This window comes from Gavialis gangeticus, unplaced genomic scaffold, assembly GCF_001723915.1.
Source record: "Gavialis gangeticus isolate Ggan-Ray unplaced genomic scaffold, GavGan_comp1, whole genome shotgun sequence".
Lineage (NCBI taxonomy): Eukaryota > Metazoa > Chordata > Crocodylia > Gavialidae > Gavialis > Gavialis gangeticus.
In genome coordinates, this window is record NW_017729024.1 from 47,930,623 (window position 1) to 47,952,181 (window position 21,559).

General features: G+C 46.6%; 1 protein-coding gene across 2 annotated transcripts in view; it reads right to left on the reverse strand.

Annotated features, from left to right (window-relative positions):
• Positions 1–21,559, reverse strand: part of LOC109297363 (A-kinase anchor protein 2-like) — a 557,784-nt gene that overhangs the window by 408,403 nt on the left and 127,822 nt on the right. For both annotated transcript variants that reach the window (XM_019517063.1, XM_019517064.1), the window contains exon 3: positions 840–970. In XM_019517063.1, coding sequence (XP_019372608.1) covers positions 840–970 — 131 coding nt within the window. The remainder of the gene's footprint in view (positions 1–839; positions 971–21,559) is intronic.

Sequence of the window (21,559 nt, forward strand, 5' to 3'; positions counted from 1 at the left end):
CTGGGGCCCAGTGCTTCCCTCTGTGGCTGCAGTGCCCCCTGGGACCACCCAAGCCGGGTGCCTGTGGCTGTGTGCATAACATGGGTGCTTAAAGGGCCCTAAGTTGAAGGGGTGTTTTAAAAAACCCACCGCTTCAATTTAGGGTCCCCATTTCGTCTACACGCACCCCTAGTCACAGAAAGTAGGAGGAAGACGCACTCACCCTTTTTGTTAACAGTTTTTCTGTGGAATAGGATCATGCCCAGGTAAAGTAAGATCTTACCTTAAGTGACTTGCCCAAAGTCACACAACAAATCTGAGTCTCAGCAGGAAACAGAACTCAGGCCCTCTAACTATGTGGTAGCACCTTAGCCTCAGGACTGCCTTTCCTCCCTCCTTACATTCCTCCAGCTAGCAAGACTTTGGGCTGCAAGTTGGCTGTTACTCAGCAGTTACTGTGCTGAATTTAGTCAGTCAAGATTTACACCAATGGAACTGAGAGAAGCTCATTTAACCTGAGTTTAACTAAAACACTTGTTAGTTCTGGGACATAATATTGCAGGAAAAAAAAGAAAACCCATCAAGCCCACACACAAATCTAGAGAGCAAATTCAACAACATAATATTTAGGACAAAATACCTGCAAGCCAAGCTCTCTCCTTCTGCTTCACTTTGCGTAATCATTTATTTCATATAAAGGGATAAAAAAGCAGGACAGTAGCAATGCACACCCAGTTTATTTTGCACCAGTTTCAGTGGCTAGAAGTGCAAGGCAATGGGGAATGTGCCTGCAGGAATCATGCACAGACTTCAGAATGCATTGTGCTGCTCTTTGAATGCAAAGAAAAACAGCCACCTACCTATGGATGTTGTCTTCAAGCTCTTTCACCTTCAACTCATCCTCTTCTGACTGTCTCCTTCTGGCTTCTTCCTCTTCTGCTGAGCCAGCAGGAATCCCTTGTAACAGCCATTTTTCTCGAAGTGCTTTTGACTATAAGGGAAAAAGGAAATGAAAAACTTACTCCCTAAGCCAGAGGAGAATCTAAATCTGCTTTCATATATTTTTCTGGCTCCCACGGAATCACCAATTAACACTTTAAACATTAGACACATTCACTTCTGGTTAGTCCATTACAGATCTATCTATATGTTAGGTCAGCTGGAAGCAGGCACATCAGTTTTACAGTAGGTTGTGCTTGTGAATGTGCATGTCCTAATCTGAAGTGATTTTAAATTCCTAATAAATACAGAATTTCAAACCATTCAAATTAACCAGTCCTAGAAGAACTGAAATCCTAGAAAAGATTCAGGATCTTTCACGAACTGTAAGCCAAAGCTGGGAAGAACATACTCCTAAACAGTACATTTTCAAAAGCAGAGAGCAGTGTGTTTCAAATGTTACATGCTTCCAAAAAATTAAGATTATTCATGGATGTTAGGGGCTGGAAGGGACTTCACGAGATCATCAGGTCCGATGAAAATGACTAGAGATTAATTGCAATTCATATATATATATATCTCAAAAGGATCACCTGTAGAAATGCTCACAATCACCTACCCAGGCAAAGATGAAAAAGGATTCCCAGATAACATATGATAATTCACCTGTATCTGAGAATCTGTCATTCCTGGATCTTACAGCTGCACCTCCAGAAATGCAATATATCTCATCCAATGCACCAAATGCCCTGATGGAAAATATGTAGGAGAGACCAAACAACTGCACACCAGAATGAATGCACACCGGAAATCTATCAAAGACAAGAATACCCAATTACCAATGGGGGCACATTTCTCACAAGAAAACCACTCTCTCTCCAATCTCTCAGTCCTGATCCTCAAAGGAAACTCACAAAACACTTCCCAGAGACGAGCCTATGAACTCCACTTCATCAGCCTCCTGGACACTAAAAATCATGGACTAAATATAGACCATGGATTTATGACACATTATAACCTGCCTGACATCTGAGTCCCCAGGTCTCTCTCCACTATTCATCCCCCTTCTCTCTCTTTCCCTCCCTCCTCAGCCTGTCTGTCACCCATTGACTCCTCAATCCACATTTTCACTGACTACCTGTCTTGTATGCACACCAGCCCAGCCTCTGGCTTCTTTACTTTTCATTCCATCCAGGAGGACCACACACCAACTGCTGAAACTTCCTTAGCCTGACAAAAGGTTTTTGAACCAGAAAGCTTGCTTAATAATTGTTTTCCAACTATTTAAGTTGGTCTAATAAAAGATATCAGATTCACCCAAAGAACCTTGTCTGCCTGAGAATACTGCAACACACTAAAGTCAAGAACAGGCATTCATTTCTAGCAGTGCAAATGTCTCAACATTTCTGAGGCATTTCCACCGCTAGAAATCTTTCTGCTTGTTTGTTCTTCCCTTGTTCTCCACACCTTCATCAGACTGGGGTGATCTTGGTCTGGGGAAGGAATGGGGAGCAGAGGCTGCTCCACTCCTTGTTACCAGGACCAGAAGGGGAGTAGAGCAGCATACAGGCATTCAGAGTGCAGACAGAAGTGACAATTTTTGCCCGATCTGCCCATAGAAAGAGATCCATAGCCATGACCAAACACAAGTGCAATGCTGCAGACCACTTAAAAAAATGTCTGATCAGGCAAAAATCTGAACCCTCTTGCATGAGGGTTCAGATAAACACATTTCAAAACTGAGTGTCTTTTGTAACTTCTGTCTGCCTATCACTGTTTTTAGAATGGGAGGGGGAACAGGGAGCAGAAGGAGTTCATTCTGGGGTTTTTTCAGCCCCTGCTGGAGGGTGGGTTGGGTGTACTGGAACCCTCCCTGAGGTGTGGGGGGGGTTCCAATTCACTCACCCCACTCTCCAATGCCTGATGGGGAACCCCTAAAAGAGTTCCCTCTGCTCCCTCTCCCCACTTCCCATTTTGAAAACAGGGGCAAACTGGGAGGGAGGAGGGGCCATTGCTAGGAGAAGCTGTCTGCAGGCTCCCAGCCAACAGCTAGATTCCCCTCCCTCCTGGAAGGAACAGTGAACTTCTGTTTGGTCAGGGGGATTGTTGTAACACAGAATGCTTCGTGCAAAGTGTTCTCAATTACTGTGGGAAGCGGCACTTCTGTCTGTGCCCTCAGTCTTGCAAGAGAGTTTCTCTGACAATGGAGACCATCCAGGTGTTGTGTTTCACCTAGGAGATAGTGAATGAACACCCGTATACAGCTAGCTTTTACCAGGAGAATGGTATGTGGCCTAAGATTGTAGTAACTAGTGGCAGTAGTACATGACCAATAAGACAGTATATGAGTTTCCTCCATGTCTTCCATACATTTCCTATCAGCCTCACTAGGGGGACAGGAGGGGAGGGGGAAATCATACGGGATTCTGTTCTAGGTCCAGTGTTGTTTAGTATTTTTATTAATGACATGAATACAGAATATATTGATCATGTCTGCAGACAACCCAAAGACTGTAAGGAATTTCAAACACTGCAAGCTAGGATAAAAATTCCAAAGGATTTTGATAGATTGGAGAATTGGACTACAGACAGTAAGAGGAGATTCAACACAGAGAAAATGCAATGTTATTATGCACATATGTAAAGACAATCAAGATAGACAGGCTCAATGATGTGTATAGATCCTGGTTTTCTCTGTTTAAATACTGCAAATTTTCTGATAAAAAAAAAATGCAAATGCTCTGATTTATAAAACCAAAATCATTTTTTTTGTGATTAAAATGAAATCTATAGCTATATATATCTATGTATATATCTATAGATGGATAGATAGATACAGATATTAGTTTAACACAATGTTTTATTGATACATTTACAATTTTAAAGCAATTTGGAAGCCTGCTAGTACCTCAATCACTATAATAAAATAAATGATAAATACCTATAAAAAACCCAAAATCAAACACAGGCATTTATTATGGAAAATCAGAACTCTGCGTGTCCCCTTTGCTTATCAGGATGTGGGTCCAGCTGTGGCTGTCTTCCCCATTGCTTTGTGACGCTGAGCAGCCCTGATGTGCTGATGCCCTGCCTACGCCATTGCTGCTCATTCCTGACCCATAGCCCCCTCCAGCCCTGCTGGTGCCCCTCACTCCCAACCCACAGCCCCCTGACCCTGCTGGTGCTCCTCACTCCAAAACCAGAGCCCACTGGCCCTACCAGTGCCCCTCCCTCCCAACCCTCAGCCCTGCTGGTGCCCTTCATTTGATTTGCTGCACCCTGCCCTCAATGTGTGAGCAAGGGAGTGGGCGTGTGGGGAAGGGAAGGTGTGGGTACAGGCAATGCATGGGAGGAGGGTGGGGGGGCATGTGCCTCCCTGAGATTTCTGTGCCCACAGCAGGGGGTAGGGCTGTTGTGGGGCTGGACCAGCTCTGGGCAGGAGCTGCCTCTGCAGCCCAGGGTGCAGGAGTCTGTGTAGAAAGAAGCACTGCACTGCCATGGCCACCAAGTGAGATGCCCCCTGCCCACCTGGCAGCAGTGGGGGGCACAACTCCACAGCACTGCTGTGCCTCATCTTAGTGGCTATGGCAACATGGCACTCTCTTCTGCTCTGGGTCCCGTCGACTGGGCCATGGAAGCAGCCCCTCTAGAGCTGGTCCAGCCCTGCTGCAGCCCTGTACCCTGTTGTGGGCGCAGAAATCTTGAGGGGCATGTGTCCCTCCCATCCCATCACCTATGCCCCCTCCCTCCCCACAATGCACAGCCAGACTCTGCCCCTGCCCAGTTTGTGCTTCTTCCCCCCCCACGCAATGTGTGGCCTGTGCCCCCCCCTCCCCTGGACACTTACCTGGAGGGAACTGTGGGAGCTTCTCTTCATCAATGCCTGGCTGCCATGTTGTTGTCATCGTCGGCAGTCCCTCAAAGTCAAGGATGTTGTCTGTCAGGTTTGGTGGTTCCTCAGGTGACTGAGGAGCCCAATTCCGTATACACACATTCTTCAGCAATGGGGGCATATTGTTGCATGGAGGAAAGGCATTCACAGACCTGGGTTGGCCTCCTTCTCCTTCCTCCACTGCCACCGTTCCACCTCAATATCAAGTCTTGAATTGGTGTGTGCCTTGGTGAATCAGGTGGCACCACACCAAATGGTCAGCAGCTTGCTCCTCCCAGCCTTTGGTGTCAATGGCTTTGTGCTTGACGGCAACCTTGAGTGTGTCTTTGTACTGTTTCCTTTGAGCATTGGCCAACGGTGAGCTGGGAAAAGAGAATCTGGCAAGGGAGGTAGTTCTTGGACATCTGGATGCAGTGGCCCATCCATCGGAGTTGATTTCTCAAGAGCAAGGCTTCGATGCTGGTAGACGCAGCTTCATGGAGGACTGGTCTGGCAGTCCTCTCATTTGATCCCCAGGATTTGACATAAACACCGCTGGTGAAAGCTCTCAAGGGTCTTAATGTGGTGTTGGGAGACGGACCAGATTTCACTGCAGTAGAGAAGGGTGGTCAGCTCAATAGCCTTGTAAACCAGGACCATTGTCAACTTCTGAAGGTCTCTATTTTCGATGACATGTTATCGCACCTTGAAGAAGGCGGCATTGGTGCAGTTGACCTGGTGCTGGACTTCTTTATCGGTGGTAGTCTGTTGAGAGAGTTGGCTGCAAGATACGGAAAGTACTCCACATACTCCAGAGCCTCCCCGTCCCTGTAGATAGTGCAAGGGATGTTCAGCTGGCCTGGGGAGGGCTAAGTCTCTTATACGAAGTGTTGCAGGGTTCTAAGGTGGCTTGCACATCCTATGCAGAGTGAGCCATCAAGCAGCAATTGTTCACAAACTGAAAGTCATGGATATCCTTGGGGGTGAGTTTAATTTTTGCCTGGAAGCACCCAAAGTTGAAAAGTTCCCTGTCCAGTTGATACTGGATACTGATGGTGGATGATAGATCATCTCGGATGAGGTGGATGATGACGGTCAGGTAGATGGTGAAGAGGGTAAGGGCAATCACACAAACTTTTGACACTGGTCTGGATGCGGAAGGCATCTGCTTCAGATCTTCCACTTGGGACAGAGGTGATCATATTATGCAGGAGCCTCAGCATGGTGACAAACTTCAGTGGGCAGCCAAGGCATTGGAGGATGGTCCACAGAGCTTCATGATTTAAGGAATCAAATGCCTTGGTCGGGTCAATGAAGGCAAGGAACTGTTCTTGATTTTGGTCCCAACATTTTCCTTGGATCTGCCTGGCAAAGAAAACCACGTCCACAGTACCCCGGGATGGTCAGAAGCCACATGCATTTCCAGAAGGATCTCCTCAGTGATGGGACAAAGGTGATTCAGGAGGATGCAGGCCAGGATCTTATCCCCCTTCTTGTAGATGCTCAAGATGGTCACATTCTTGAGATCCTTTTTGTCGCAAAGATGGGGATGTCCTTTTGTCCCAAAGGTGGAGGATAAACCAGTGGAGTGGTGATATGAGCCAGAAGCCGCCAGTATGGTAGACCTCTGTGGGTATACCATCTGGCCTGCAGGCTTTGTTGGTCTTCATCTGTTGGATGGCACACTTCAGCTCTCCAATGGTTGGTGGATCACCAAGGAAATACACCACAGGGCATTGTGGGATGGCTTGGAGGGTCTCCTCTGATACAGTGGACTCCTGGTTAAGGAGGAGTTGGAAATGCTCCTTCTGATGCAGATGGATGGCATCATCATCTTTGAGGAGCCAGAAGCTGTCCTGTGATCGGAGGAGGTTTTGTCCAATGGAGCGGGGTCTGTAGGTTGTCTTGGTAGCCTGGAAGAAGTTACACATGTCATGCTGGTTGGCATACCCCTGGATCACGTGTGTTTTCTCCATCTACTAGTTGTTCTTCATGTCACAGATGTGTCAGTGGACCTCAGCCTTCAGCAGGTGGCATGCTTCTGTCTTTTGCTGAGTTCGTGGATGGCTTTGCCAGGCAATAAAAGCTGCACCCTTCCACTTGAGATCGCAGATCTGAGTGTCATTGGAGTTGAACCAGTCCTGGTTCGGTTGCAATGCAAACCCAATAGTCTGGGCGCAGGTGTCTTGGACAGCAGACTTGAGTTGCTCCCAGTGTGCCTAGATGGAGATGTCATCAGCAGTAGGGACTTGCTCCAGTGCACTATACAACTGGTCCTGGAACTCCTCCTGCTGTCCAGGGTCCTTCAGAGCTGTGACATTCAGCTGTCTCCAGGCAGCTTGCTGGGTCTTCCGGTGTCTTGGTGCCAGGAAGATGCTCATCACCAAGCACACAAGTAGGTGGTCTGTCCAGCAATCTTCAGATCCCTTCATGGCCCTTGTGACAAGCACCTCCCTCAGGTCTCTACCTTGGATGATGATGTAGTCCAACAGGTGCCAGTGCTCTGACCTTGGATGCCTCCACGTGGTCTTGAGCCAGACTTTCTGGTGGAAGACGTTTGTCACGATCAGGCTGTGTTGGGCACATTTGGTCAGGAGCAGGATACCGTTGGCCTTGGCCTTCCCCATGCCATTGTTGCTGATAGTTCCGCTCCAGATTTCATAATCACATCCAACCCGGGCATTGAAGTCGCCCAGGAGAATGACTTTGTTGTCCCTGGGGATAGAGGCAAAGGTATTGTTGAGATCAGAGTAGAACCTTTCTTTGACTTTCTCATCGGAATCCAGAGTTGGAGCATATGCACTGATGACAGTGGTGCATTGGTTTTGGCTGAGGCGCAGGTGAAGAGTCATCAGCCTTTCACTGACACCCAAAGGGAGTTTGGGTAGCACATCAGCAATCCTGTTCCTGATGGTGAAACTGACTTTGTCAATACTTACTTGGATGGAACTGTGGGAGCTGCTTTCTACCATGGCCTGGTTGCCACGTGCATGTGTGCTCACACATGTGCATGTAGCGTCCCCTTCCTCGATTGCCCTCCTTCTGCTCCCTGCAGCATTTTGCAAGCTGGAACTCTGCCAGCCGGTAACTCCATTTCCCATGCTCTTTTCCTTTAAAGGGGAAAATCTGTGCTTTTCTTCATTAAGGGAGAAAACCCATGGTTCTCCATATTTTTCCACAGCAAACAGAAAACCCAGATCCCTGATGATGAGCTAGAGAAGAGGCATCAGAGGCAGGCAAGACAAGATGGTATTTGGCATACTTGCCAAACTGGCTCAACTGAGTTTGTATGTGCAAGTTACTGAAAGGGTCTGCTTGTCGCCTACCAGGCTCAGCTACCCAAGAAGCTGTGGTGGTACTTGGTAACCCACTGAAGTGGCAAACTCCACAGTCTCCCAAAACTGATGGCTGCCAATGAAGGAAAATCAAATATACAAATCCAGAATGGAGGAAAAACTGGTATTTTAGGAAGAATTCAGGGGTTATGATGAATCACAAACTCAGCAGGAATCAGTAATGTGACACTATCACTAAAAAAAAGGAAATGCTATTTTGTATTAAGAAAAGCATCATTTGCAAAGTATGGAGGGGGTGGGAACTCTACTGAACACTGTTTCAAAACCACATAAAAAAAGAAGTAGAGACATTGGAGAGGGTGTAGACACAAGCAACCAAGACGATAAAGCATCTAGAAAGCAATCTATCTTCAGAAAGGTTGAAGGAATGGGGTATGTCTACTTGGGAGAAAAGTGCACAGCAAACAGAAAACCCAGATCCCTTGGGAGAAAAGTGGAATAAATATTTGAAAACTGGTATCTCTGAAGATGAGATACCAGTTTTCAAATATTTTAAAGGATACCATGAAGAAGATGGAGAAACACTGTTCTCCCTTAACAGTCAGTAAACAATGCTTTAAACTACAGCCAAACAGATATAGATCAAATATCAGAAAAACAACTCCCTAACTGTGAGAACAGTACGTCTACAAAACAAGCTACTTGGGGAGGTTGTGGAATCTCAAGGTTGGATCAGCATCCGTTTGGGATAGTTTAGTAATACTGGATCATTTAGCTGTGCAGAGGGTTGAATGAGATGATTTTTGAAGTTTTGTTCAATCCTAGGATTCCTTAATACTATAGTCTTATTTAAACTCCTAACAGCTAGTACACAACTGCTGAGTTATATTGGTGTAAATGTACTAGTGGTGAGATATACTTAGGGTATTGGTCTATCTAAAGCAGTGGGGGCCAGCTTTTTGGGCAGACAGGCCACAAGTTACCCCCTGCCAGAATTACCCTCACTGCCTCGAGTGCCACTCCCATCCTGTTTCCTTGCCCAACTGGCTACTCTGCTTTCTGTTCCTTGTCCTGTGCCCTACCCAATCTGCTGCTCTGCTTTCTGCTCCCTGCCCTATCTACCTCTGTGTTGCCTGCCCCCTCCCTGATCTGCCACATGCCACATATAGAGGCTGCCCATGTTACTTGTGGTACATATACTGTAGGTTGGTCACCCTCGATATAAAGCATGTCAGCCTCCCCATCCTCCCAAGAGCCTAATATGTATATACATTCTGTAAGAGGGCAAATAGGATAGAATAGCACCAAGTTTCCTTGCTGGAACAGAATAAGATTGCTGCAAACTGAATAGGAATTTGAAAAACCTGCTTGTTTGTTCTTCTTTTAAGGGAAGGTTATTTTATTATTTTATTTGTCATCATCTGTATATCTCCAACATTTATGCACCAGCTATTTCATAGCATGAGGTGATCTACCTGATATCAGATCATCAGATTTTAATGTGACAGCAGGCAAAGCAGCTATGTAAGATGAAAAAGCAAATTAGACTTTATAAACAGTGCCTTCTCCCACTGACTTCACCATTATATGGATCACGGCATTTTGCCTTGAAAAAGGAAACTTGTCATTTCACAGCAGGTAGGAATTTCCATCCTGGATCAGAGATGTCGGCCATAATTAAATTCAGTGAGGGATGTCATTGGCTTGAATGGAAACAAGGCTGTCTCCACTTTACTAATCTATCCAGGCTGTTATCTTGCCTCCCACAATGGGAGTTTTTACTTTCCTCTGAAGTATGGGACAGGGTCCTCACACCTAATTAGTGCTCTGTCACTGTAGAGGCCTCAAGCATTGGTGGGGTCTGGGCCTCTCCTATTCTTGGCCTGTGGCAAGTCTCTTAAATACTTAAATGCTTTAGTTTAACTCAAGTGTTAGGGTTTAGTTTCGAGATACCTGGATGAAATTTAATGGCTGATGACTTACAGGATTAGATGATCAAATGGTCTTCCCTGGCCTTCAGCATTATGCAGCTTTGAAAACCTTTCAGTTCTCTGTTAGGCATGAAGTTCACTGTGCAATGTTATGCATGGAGATACGGGGGAGGAATTCTTTCTGATCCAACCTTTAAATCATTTTGGCCCTAACTCAGCAAAGAATTTAACTATGTCCATAAGTCCCATGAATACTAAGCATATGCTTAACTGCTTTGCTAAGATCAGGACCCTTATGTATTACGGTATTATTAAGTATGCATTAATCATCTCATAATCATTCAGCCCATTTAAAAATCTATCTTATAGCCTTCTGGAGCAATGAGTTCCATAAGTTGAATATAGCTGGGTGAAATGGCATTTCATTGGATGCATTTTATATATACTGCCTTTCAATGTCACGCCTCTTATAAATTATGGCAGAACCAGGACTCTGACTCAGACGTGAGTCCTTGGTTTCCCTGCCTGACCCTTCAATTATGTTGTTGTGAAATTCTCTTTCAAATACCATGCTCTTTAGGATTCTTGAAAATGTGGAAGTGTGCACATAATTAATTATAACTGACTGAGAAAGGCAGGAATGCTTTGGAGAAGTTTCATATGCTTTGAAAGACAAGAGATTTTGATAGGATTTTCTCCATCTTGTTTCAGGAGCCTTCAGCCAAATCCTGAGCTCAGGGCAGCCAAACACCATTAACATTTATGAGTCATTTGAATGGAGGGAGATACAACAGCAGAGAGGACTGTTATGGCATGTTGTCACTGCACAATTAACCCAGGTGACTGATACATGGGTTACCCCAGCCCAGGTGCAAAACCATAAATGTGTTATTACCCCACCAGGGCTGCATTTGCTTGTGTGTATCTGGGGGCACATTCCATTTTGTTTTTCTGAGATGCTCTGGGACTCTTTCCTAATCCTTTATGGAGCTTGTGAGGGACTATGTCTGTCGATGAGGAAGAACTATAGGAATATCATTGGCAGGTTCTTATCGCTTTGAGATGTTCTTTCTTCCATCCTTACTACAAAGGGGGTGGGTTCCTGACAGGGCTGAATTGGAGCCCAGGCTTAAAGCACATGCAAAACCCAAGTCATAGGGTTTTTAGTGTGGAGAATGGGGAGGACTAAATCCCAGATAAAGGCTCAGGTTAACTTGCAATGAAGAACTGCCAATGCAGGTTTCCCTCGATTTATGCAGTACATGCATTCCTGGAGAATGGCGCATAAATCTAATTTGCATAAAGCGAACCCACTTTACAATGTAACAAATAGGGATAGGTTCCCATGGCAGTGAGGGAGGGAGGGAGGGAGGGAGTGAGGCTGGGACTAGGGAATGGGTGGGGGAGGGGTGTCACTCTCGGGGCTGCACAAGGCAGCAAAGCCGAGGAAACAGAGTGGCACCCACCCCAGCCCATGCTGGAGTGGCCCCGGGAGTGGCCAACGCCAGCTACCTGCAGCCATTGGATCCAAAGGATTCTATTCTCCACGCCCAAAGGATAACAGTCCCTGAGAGAAGCAAGGGGGGTAAGAATGCTCAGAAACCCCCTTGGCTCAGCAAGGGCATTCAGCAATGCCTGAGGACTAAAAGGGGGGTGTACAACCAGTGGAAGGGAGGAGCTATCACCAAGGAGGAGTACTCCTCCTTGGCCCAGGAGTGTAGGAGGGCTATTAGGAAGGCCAAGGCAGAGATGGAACTCAGGCTAGCGTCCAGGATTAAGGACAACAAAAAGTCCTTTTTCAAGTACATTGGGAGCAAGAAGAGGGCACCAGGCAATGTAGGGCCCCTGCAAGACACAAACAGTAATTTTGTGGCTACACTAGACAAGAAAGCTGATATTTTTAAGTTTCTTTGCCTCCGTTTTCTTGAACAGGGACTGGGATATCCCACCTACCAGAGGTAGGGACAATTTTGGGGATAGCTCTGTCAGGCCTTCAGTCAGCGCAGATGTAGTTAGGGATCTTCTGGAAGGGTTAGACATTTTTAAATCTGCAGGTCCAGATGCCCTCCATCCCCCAGAGTGTTGAGGGAGCTGGCAGAGCTCTTAGCCCGGCTGTATTAGCATTCATGGTCATCTGGCCAGGTGCCAGGGGATTGGAAACTGGTTAATGTCCCAATTTTCAACTAAGGGAGGAAGGAGGACCCAAGTAACTATAGGTCTGTAAGCCTCACCTCGGTGCCCGGGAAGATCTTGGAGAGAATCATTAAGGAGAACATCTTTAGGGGCCCAGCAGGGGAGATCATGCTCAGGAGCAATCAGCATGGGTTCATCAAAGGCAGGTCCTGCCTGACCAACCTGGTTGCCTTTTATGACCAAGTAACTAAATCCTTGGATGATGGTGTCACCGTGGACGTAGTCTTTCTAGACTTTAAGAAGGCCTTTGACACCATCTCTCACCCCATCCTCATCAATAAATTAAGCGACTGTAGCACTGATGCCTGCACAGTTGGATGGGTAAAAAATTGGCTGATGGAGTCCACCCAGAGAGTAGTGGTGGACAGGTTGTACTCAACCTGGTGAGATGTGAGCAGTGGGGTACCACAGGGCTCGGTCCTCGGGTCCGCACTGTTTAACATCTTCATCAGCGATTTGGACAAGGGGGTGGAAAGCACGCTGTCCAAGTTTGCTGATGACACTAAGATGGGGGGCAAGGTGGACACACTTGAAGGGAGAGAGAGGCTGCAAACAGATTTAGACAGACTACAAAAGTGGGCAGACAAGAATAGGATGGGGTTCAACGTAGACAAATGCAGGGTGCTGCACCTTGGGAGAAGGAATCCACAGCATAAATACAGGCTGGGGAGCTCCCTCCTTGAAAGCACAGAGGGAAAGGGATCTTGGAGTCATTACTGACTCCAAGATGAACATGAGCCGCCAATGCCAGACTGCATCCAGCAAGGCCAGCCATACCTTGTCATGCTTCCAAAGGTGCATCTCAAGCCAGTCCAGAGAGGTGATACTCCCTCTCTATGCAACACTGGTCAGGCCGCAGTTGGAGTACTGTGTCCAGTACTGGGCGCCGCACTTTGAAAGGGATGTGGCTAACCTGGAGAGGGTTCAGAGGACGGCCAACCCACTTGGTGAGGGGGCAGCAGGACAGGCTCTATGAGGAAAGACCGAGGGACCTGAACCTGTTCAACCTCAGCAAGAGGAGGCTGAGGGGGAACCTGATGGCTGCCTACAAACTCATCAGGAGAGATTAACAGCACATAGGTAGAGCCCTTTTCTCCCCAGCACTACCTGGGGTGACAAGGAAAAATAGTAATAAGTTGATGGAGAATAGGTTTAGGTTAGAGATCAGAAGGCAATATTTTACAGTTAGGTTGGCCAAAATCTGGAACCAACTTCCCAGGGAAGTGATCCTCGCCCCTACCTTGGGCAAATTCAAGAGAAGGTTGGATAATCACCTGTGTGGGGTTTTGTGAACCCAGCATTCATTCCTGCCTGTGGCAGGGGGGTCAGGCTAGATGATCTGTCCAGGTCCCTCCTGACCCTAGCTACTATGAAACTATTGGGCTGCACCATGCTCCGCCTGTCCCCCTGCACCTGGGCTCTGCTTGTCCACACTCACCTCTGCTCCTGGGCTGCGCTGTGCCCTGGTGCAGGCAGCTGGTGTCGGATGCTCCCAGGGCCACTCCAGCATGGGCTGGGGTGAGTGCTGCACCCCACACTGCCTGGGGCTCTGCTTGTCTGCACTCACCTCAGCCCATGCCAACATCATTTGCCTGTACTAGGGCATGGTGCAGCCCAGAAGCTGAGGTGAGTGCAGACAAGTGGAGCCCAGGTGTGGGTGGACAGGCGGAGCACCGTGCAGCCCAGCTGCTTCAGGCAGCTGGCACCAGCCACTGCCGGGGCCACTGCAGCTGGGGCTGGGATGAGGGTGCCATGGCCCTCTTCCCTCTGCTCACAGACTCACCTGCTTGGGCAGGGTGTGGGAGTCTATGCTGATCACAAAAGAGTGAATTTACCTTGCATACAATGAATGATGGGTCTAAATATGTTCATTGCATAAGAGTGAATTCGCATATAAAGAACCCGCAGAAATCAAGGGAAACGTGTAGTTGAGGGCTCAGATCTTCCTGTTTTCTTGCATACACAGTTCTCCTTTGAGAGTATATTTGGCTTAAGGGCAAGCCAAGGGTAAGGAGGGTGAGCCAGGGATAAGAACAGCAAGTGGGTTGACACTAAGGTCCAGACATAGTGACAGCCCAGTTTGTCAGGGCTAAGGATGTACATACACCTTCTGGTTCTTGGCCCATAATGGTCAATTGATATAATTTTTCCACTTTAAAAATGGAGGATTGTCTGGAATGCCTGTGAGAAATCTAGTTACTCTAATGGTGATGAATGACAAAGAGGCCAGCTTATTATAGACTGCAAATGCCAAAGTCTACATAATAGGGGTGCATTTATATAATGCAGGCTGTTAAAAGTCACTTACCTGATTATTAAAGAGCTGTCAAAGTGTAAGCTCTAGTAATCCATCTATTAAAACAGAACTTGCCAATTAGAGAGTAAAGTCTTGATTCAGCATATTGGGACATATTTGCTGTTCAGCATATGCTGAAGTCCTTTGGGGATGTAAGCTCATACTTAGGTGCTTAGTCAAAACTGAGTCTAAAAAATCCATAAGAGTGACTATTCTGATTTGGTACAATACTTTTAACACAGAAATACTCTCTTTCAGGGCAGCTGTCAATTGAGATAACATGCAGTCTATTAGGGAGCTCTCAGGCGAGAGGATGCTTTTGTTATGAGAAGATCTATAATGGGTTGGTTTCTAAAACACTGGGTAAACGTTGATGTTCTTTATGTCTCTGTTAACTAGATTTGCTATTTTATCTTAATATCTTTAAACTATTTCTTTGCTGTGTTACTGACAACAATACAAGGGACAGACTGGGAAAAGGCAGTATTTCCACCTCCTCCCTCTAATTTTGGCAGCCAGGCAAAATATATTTTATAAAAATAATAATAGGTGGGATTTTCAAATGCTTCTTAGTAATTTAGGAGCACAAGTCCTGCCATCAGTGATCTTTGTGCCCCTCAGTGATTTAAGTAATTAACAGACACTGTTTTTGAAGCAGGATCAGTTTTTTCTGGATGTGTCCTAGCACAGCTGATCCACTTCACTGATGTCTACAAATGTTGCTGGGGCCCTTGCCCTGGGTGCCATGGCTCTGGGTGCCATGCCCCAACTCAGGGCATGCATGTGCAAGTGGAGGATCCCACTGGACGATTCCTCAGCTTTGGGAGCTCCCCATTTGTAGACATGCACCCCTGAATGGGCCATGAGAATCCCTTACAAGGGGGATACTTGGGGCATGCATTTGCAAGGGGTGGACCCCCATGGGGGATGCCTGTCTTGCAGACACCTGTCCCAAGTCAGGGGGATCAATATATGTACATGTCTGCAAGCATACCCTGGGAATTTTCCTGCAGGGAACTGTGACTGCCTTTAGTCATAGCACCATATTTGGGCATTTGCAGTGCAATAATGGGCTAGGATATCTGTTTCCTTACAATCTGTGCCACCATAAAATTTTTTATGGTGGCATAGGAGAGACATCTTTTTGCTAGAGGTGCACCGATAAAGATGTTCTTGTCCGATACTGATAGTCGATTATTAACCAGCCACATCGGCTGATACCAATCCAATAACCAATTTATGGGAATGCAGCCAGGCAGTGTGGAGAACAGCTCCCTGCAGGTACATATGTGGGGGAGAAGGGGCATGGGAAAGGGTGTCGTGGGGCAGATGGACGCCCCCATAGTGAGGGACGGAGGGAGGGAGGGAATGGGGCAGGGATTGGGGCTGCTGCTCAGCTAGGGTGGTGAATGGGACCCAGGGTTGGGGCGGGTGTCAGGAGCAGGACAGAGCCACAGACAGGTTGTCCAGGGGATCAGCATTCTGGTGCTTAAAAATGGCGGTGAGGGTGCTTGAATCAAAGCTCATTGAATGACCCTTAGTTCAAGCACTGCAAGCACAATTCTTAACTGCAGGAATGCTCTTAACCTGAGCCAAGCTGAGCAGGGTGATAGCAGATAGGGGCCGCTTGCTGTAGGCTTGGGACTCTCTGCCTTTGCTCTGCAGGGCCCATGCTGGCCATGCGCCCCTTCCCTTCCCGGCAGTGGGAGGCACAACTCACCACCCCCACTGCTGCCAGGTGGGCAGAATGTGCTCTAGGCTGGCCTGTGCCACATTCTATCCTACTACAATAAATAAGTGGGGTCTGTTGCATGATGGACTATTTAGCTTTCAAAAACCGCGACTGAGTTTAAATCAGATCAAACGCTAAATACCATGACTCCTAAACAGAGGAAAAGTTGGAGTCAAGTATCTAACTTTGAGACTCTAATGGCCAGACTTAAGATGATAACTGCTACAACCTTTCCCATTTTAACCCTGCTACATACAACCCCAGAATTGCTAATGTATTCCTGAATAGAGTGCAATTTGAACTCTCTTGAGGAAATATATTCACTTAATAATTTCTCCTTATTTTGTCATGATGCATTAGAACTCCTGTTTCCTGGGTGAGCTGTCAGCATATTTTACCTAAAGTCAAACTGGCAGCTTGGTTTTTGCAGGCTGAGCTCATCATTCCCAGAGGGGAAAGGGCACTTTCAGATTCAAAAGAACTAGTTATGGCTACTAACTACTGCACCTGGGAATTTAGAGTAGGCTATTCTGGGAAGTGAAGAAATGTATTAGAAATACTCCTCAAGACAGGGTACTCGCTGTGTTGGAGATGATTCAATAACATGTTATTTATATGCACACACACAATAAGTCCATATGATACAAATATACCACATGACCATGTAATACAACATGTACTCTGTGTGTATCCATTTATGAATACCTCCATTTTCAGGCATGGTCCCCACACAAACTAGGTCTCTCTTAGCTTCCCCATTTGACTGACCTGCTACACCAGGGGTGCAGACAGAAGTGACAATTTTCACCCAATCTGGCCACAGAAAGTGGTCTATAGCCATGACCAAACACAAGTGCATGGCTGCAGACAGCTTCAAAATGGCCAACTGAATGAAAACCTGAATCCTTATTGCATGAGGGGTCAGATAAAAATACTTCAAAACAGTATGTCTTCTGTAACTTCTGTCTGTGCTGCTTCTCAGCCTGTGGCTGTTTTCAGAATGGGGGAAAGGGAGTGAAGGGAGTTTAGCCTGTGTTTTTTTTCAGCCTCTGCTGGAGGGAGGGGTGGGTATATTGGAGCTCCCCCCCAAGGTGAGGGGCTCCATTTCATCTACCTCACCCTCCAGTGCTGGCTGGGGAACCCCTAGCATGAGGTCCCTCCAGTCCCTTCCCCCCGTCCCGTTTTGAAATAGGGAGAGGGTGGGAGAAAGGAGGGGCCATTGCTAGGGGAAACCAGCTAGATTCCCCGCCCATGTAGAACCAACAGTGAGCTTCTGTTTGTTCCAGGGGATCAGAACGCTTCCTCCAAAGTGCTCTCAGTTACAGTGGGGAGTTGTACTTCTGTCTGCACCCCTTGATGCTAATTCAGTCAGTAGATTGCTGCAGGAGACTCAGGGGCATAGAGGCATAACATTTGTCACTCACAGAAGCATAGCAATTTTTGCAACCAAGCCTCCCCTAGGTCTCTTTGCATGCAGCTCCTGTGGCTGTTTAACAGCTGGCCTGCCCCCTACAACCTCCTTTACGTTTGCTATCAGTCCTCTCAGGACTTGTTTCATTCAGTCCATTATCCCTACTCAGTCTCCAGCATTTCCTTACAATCTAATAAGCTTTTACATGCTTTATGCTTTAAAGTGAACATTTTATCCAGTACTGTTCAGCCTCTGGCTTACAGGCCAGATATAGCCCTGAGTCATGTCATCTAGCTTGCAGGGCTCTCCATGGGTCCTTAAATTTGGTGGCAGGGAGCACCAACAATTAATACTGCCACATCTCTCCCTGCACACCAGAATGGGCCCATGAACTGGATGCCATGTCTGGCAGCAGCAACCTCAAGTATGCCACTCTGCAACGTGTTGGCTGTTTCCTAAACTGTAAGCCATGCAGTTGCATTTCCCAAAGTACCTACCTTCATGTTAATCAAGTTACCTGCAATATCAAACAGGCACAGCTACACTGCTTCCAGTGTAGGAGATGTCTTGAACACAGCAGCTAGTTATGTCAGAAAGCTCCACTATTGGGCAGGGTAAGTTTACAATTCAGACCATGCCCGTGTGGTAATCATACAGGAGCTTGTGGAAAGCAAGAGTTAAAGCACTTGTTGAAGGACATATTTTTTCTGTGTCATATTTTAATACAGGACAGGAGACAAAATAACACAACCCTGCCCATTTGGATCCTGACACAGGGATTTAATCAAGTAATGTTGGGCAGAGGGCTGTACCTGATGATCTTGCAAGGTCCCTTCCAGCCTTAATGTTTATGAAATCTATCTGACCATGATCTTTCCAATATGATCATGCATACAAATGAAATGGGACATTACTTGAGACATTTTGGGGAAAGGATTCCCAAATCTCTTTCACAGAGTCCTACTGCAAAGGTGACTAAAACAAGTAGAAAATGGATCTAAGCTCACTTTTCTCAACCTGATCTCATCGCCTCCAGTATGCACACATGGTGTGCTAATGCAAAGCTAATTTGTCTCTGCATCTGGTCAAAAAAATTTAGTGCCCTAATTCTTTTCTCAGAAGGATGTTTCTAGAAAGCCCACTACAAACTAGGGGTACATACACACGTACTAACTTGCTGACAGTTAAGTTGGCTTAACTGTCAGAGTGTACATACACAGGTGGAGCAGAGCTGACTTAAATGCAGTGCAAAATAATACGCCTCTGAGATGTATTATCTTGAGTTGCATTAGTTAAGTCAACTTAGCTCACAAGATGGCTGCCACCATGTCAAGAAGTTGTATGTGAGTATGCTCCAACATGGCTTAACTTAAGTCGATTTAGCTAAATTGACTTAGTACACATGTACGCAACCCAAAAAGAACAAGGCATGTTTGCAAATAATCCAATTGTGTTTAAGTGCTTCAAAGCTGGGAACTCCAAAGCTCTGCTGGTCTCTGCATCATAGGACTTATGGTCATCCAACCAGGGAGCACTAACACATCCATGTGACCTATCAGTAGTCATAAAACACCTTGGGAATCTAAACATATGCTCTGGAATGGAGGGCGGGGAGTGTGCGTTTAATTAGAGCCACTCTAATTAAAACACCTGCAGCATCATGTGTAGTCAGTATCCCACCCTTCAAAATAGTGGTGGGTGTGCTTTAACTAAAGCTCATCAAACGAATTTTAGTTAAAGCACCCCAGCGTTATTTTGAAATGCAGGGATGCTGAATACATGTGACATCGAGGCTGCTGGAGAATGCTAATTAGCATGCCCCAGCAGACTCACAGCAGACTCAAAGAATCGAGTCTGCTTAGACATGTGCTACTTATCACATTTTGGAGCAGATGTCCGTCACGTGCATAGGTGCCCCTTCATCTCTGAATACTCATAATACTCAGTGCATCCAGAACTCATAAACAATCACTTCTAATCAAATCCGTAGAGGAAACAAATGAAACAGTGTCAAGTGTTGTCCACTTTCATGTTTTTCCTGTGAGTCTCGTGATATTTAGTGTTGTACTTTAAATCCTAGCTCCTGGAGGCATGTGATTAGGTGAGAATCTCACCTTCCTCTTACAAGAAGGAAGTGGTTGAGAAGAAAGGTTTGTAAACATGCCTTCCTGTTTCTGATCCTTGGAGTCAAATTAAAAAACCAAAACTATTTTCATTTTAAATATCTTTAATCAAATCTCATGCTTTTGTTGGGGCCTTGATAGAGGATTACTGACTATTGGGGTGATCTACTTTCCTAACTTTACCACTGGGAGCATGTGCACACTATCAAAACGTGTGTGTGTGGGGGGGGAGAGGGTGCAGTGAAACAGGGTATGCATGCTCCACACCCACTGTGCCCTGAAATGATTGTAATATAATCATCTTAAAGTGGTGTTGGGTGTACATCAAAGACAGAGAGGTTATTGGCAACAGAAACTACTGGCTAAGGATTCTCTACAGCAGTTTCTTTTCAGCGTATAACATGAGGAGTGAGTATGCAATGGTATAGTACAGCACTCCGTAGCATTCTCCCTTGAATGCCTGGTGTCATCCCATAATTAGAACCACATCTTTCTCTCTGCTAGCATACCCAAAGGCTATGGAAGAGATGCAGTTCCTTTGCACACATTTGAGAGGGGTCAGGCCATGCTGGGGAAGGTACAGTCCATATCACAGTGCATTACAGAGTGTTGTACACATGAAAGTAAAGTGAAGCAATAAACTCCATAGCAGTTTTAGCCAGAGTCAAACACTCCCAAGAGCAGAGTCTACATGTGTACCTGGGACAGCAGCACTTTGAGCTGGAGTGAAGCAACTCCCCACTGGCAGGGGACATGGGGGGTCAGCCCTGGGCTTCAGGTGTCAGTATCAGGTGGGAGAGGGGCTGGCTGGGGAACAAAGGTCAGGCAAGAGTCTGGCCCCTGGCTGGTTGGGGTGACTGGGCACAATTTACACCCTCAGTCCCTGTCTACATGTGTTTGATCTCATGTAATGACTTCACTATAAGACAGTCCTGTCTCCAACAGTACTATCTTATGGTGGCGTTAATTAGTTTACTATGCCCTAATAGTACCGGCACACGTGTAGATGGTGATGCTTTACTGCAGAACTAATTAGTCTACTCTACAGTAAAGTGCACGTGAAGATGCACCTTCTGTGTGTGAAGTTCCATCTGTGTCTCTGGCTAGAGGGGAGAAGTGCATGTTCAGGGGACAATGGGTAAGGAAGCAAAAGCAGATCCATTGGGCAGAACTGCAGAACTGAACCCAGCTTTGTACTTTGTACTTGGAGCTCTACAGTCGTGACAGTAGTAATAGCATTTTGGGCAGGCAGACAAGCAGAGGAGACTCAATAGGCCCATCAGGAGCAACAGAACCAGCTTGTGCATGTATGGAACAAGCATCTGCCTCAGGTGATAAAGCAGAGCCAGCAGGAGGCAGGGACATGGAAAGAGCACAGACTTATGGTAAATCTGAGATTCCTCCCATTTCCTTCCACTGGCTGCTTCAAAAGCCCATCTTTGACACTACTCTCCTAATGGCCCTGCCTCAGTGGTTACTGCACACAGTACCCAGCAGCCCCTGTGCTGAGCAACTAACTGGTTCTCAGCAGGGCTGTGCAAAGCTTCGGGTGGTGATACGATTCGGAGGAGATTTGGCCTGATTTGGTGGCCGAATCTCCATATCTGAATTGAATCAGGTGATTAATAAAAAGGTCCAAATCGATTGATGATTTGGACAGTCCCTGGTGGCTGCAGCAGGGAGCCTCGGCTGGACTTGGAGCTCGTAAGTATGGGCAGGGGAGGGGGGATTGGGGCGGGGACCATGGGGGGACCCCTACCAGGCCCCATCCCCTGCCTGCCCTCCAGC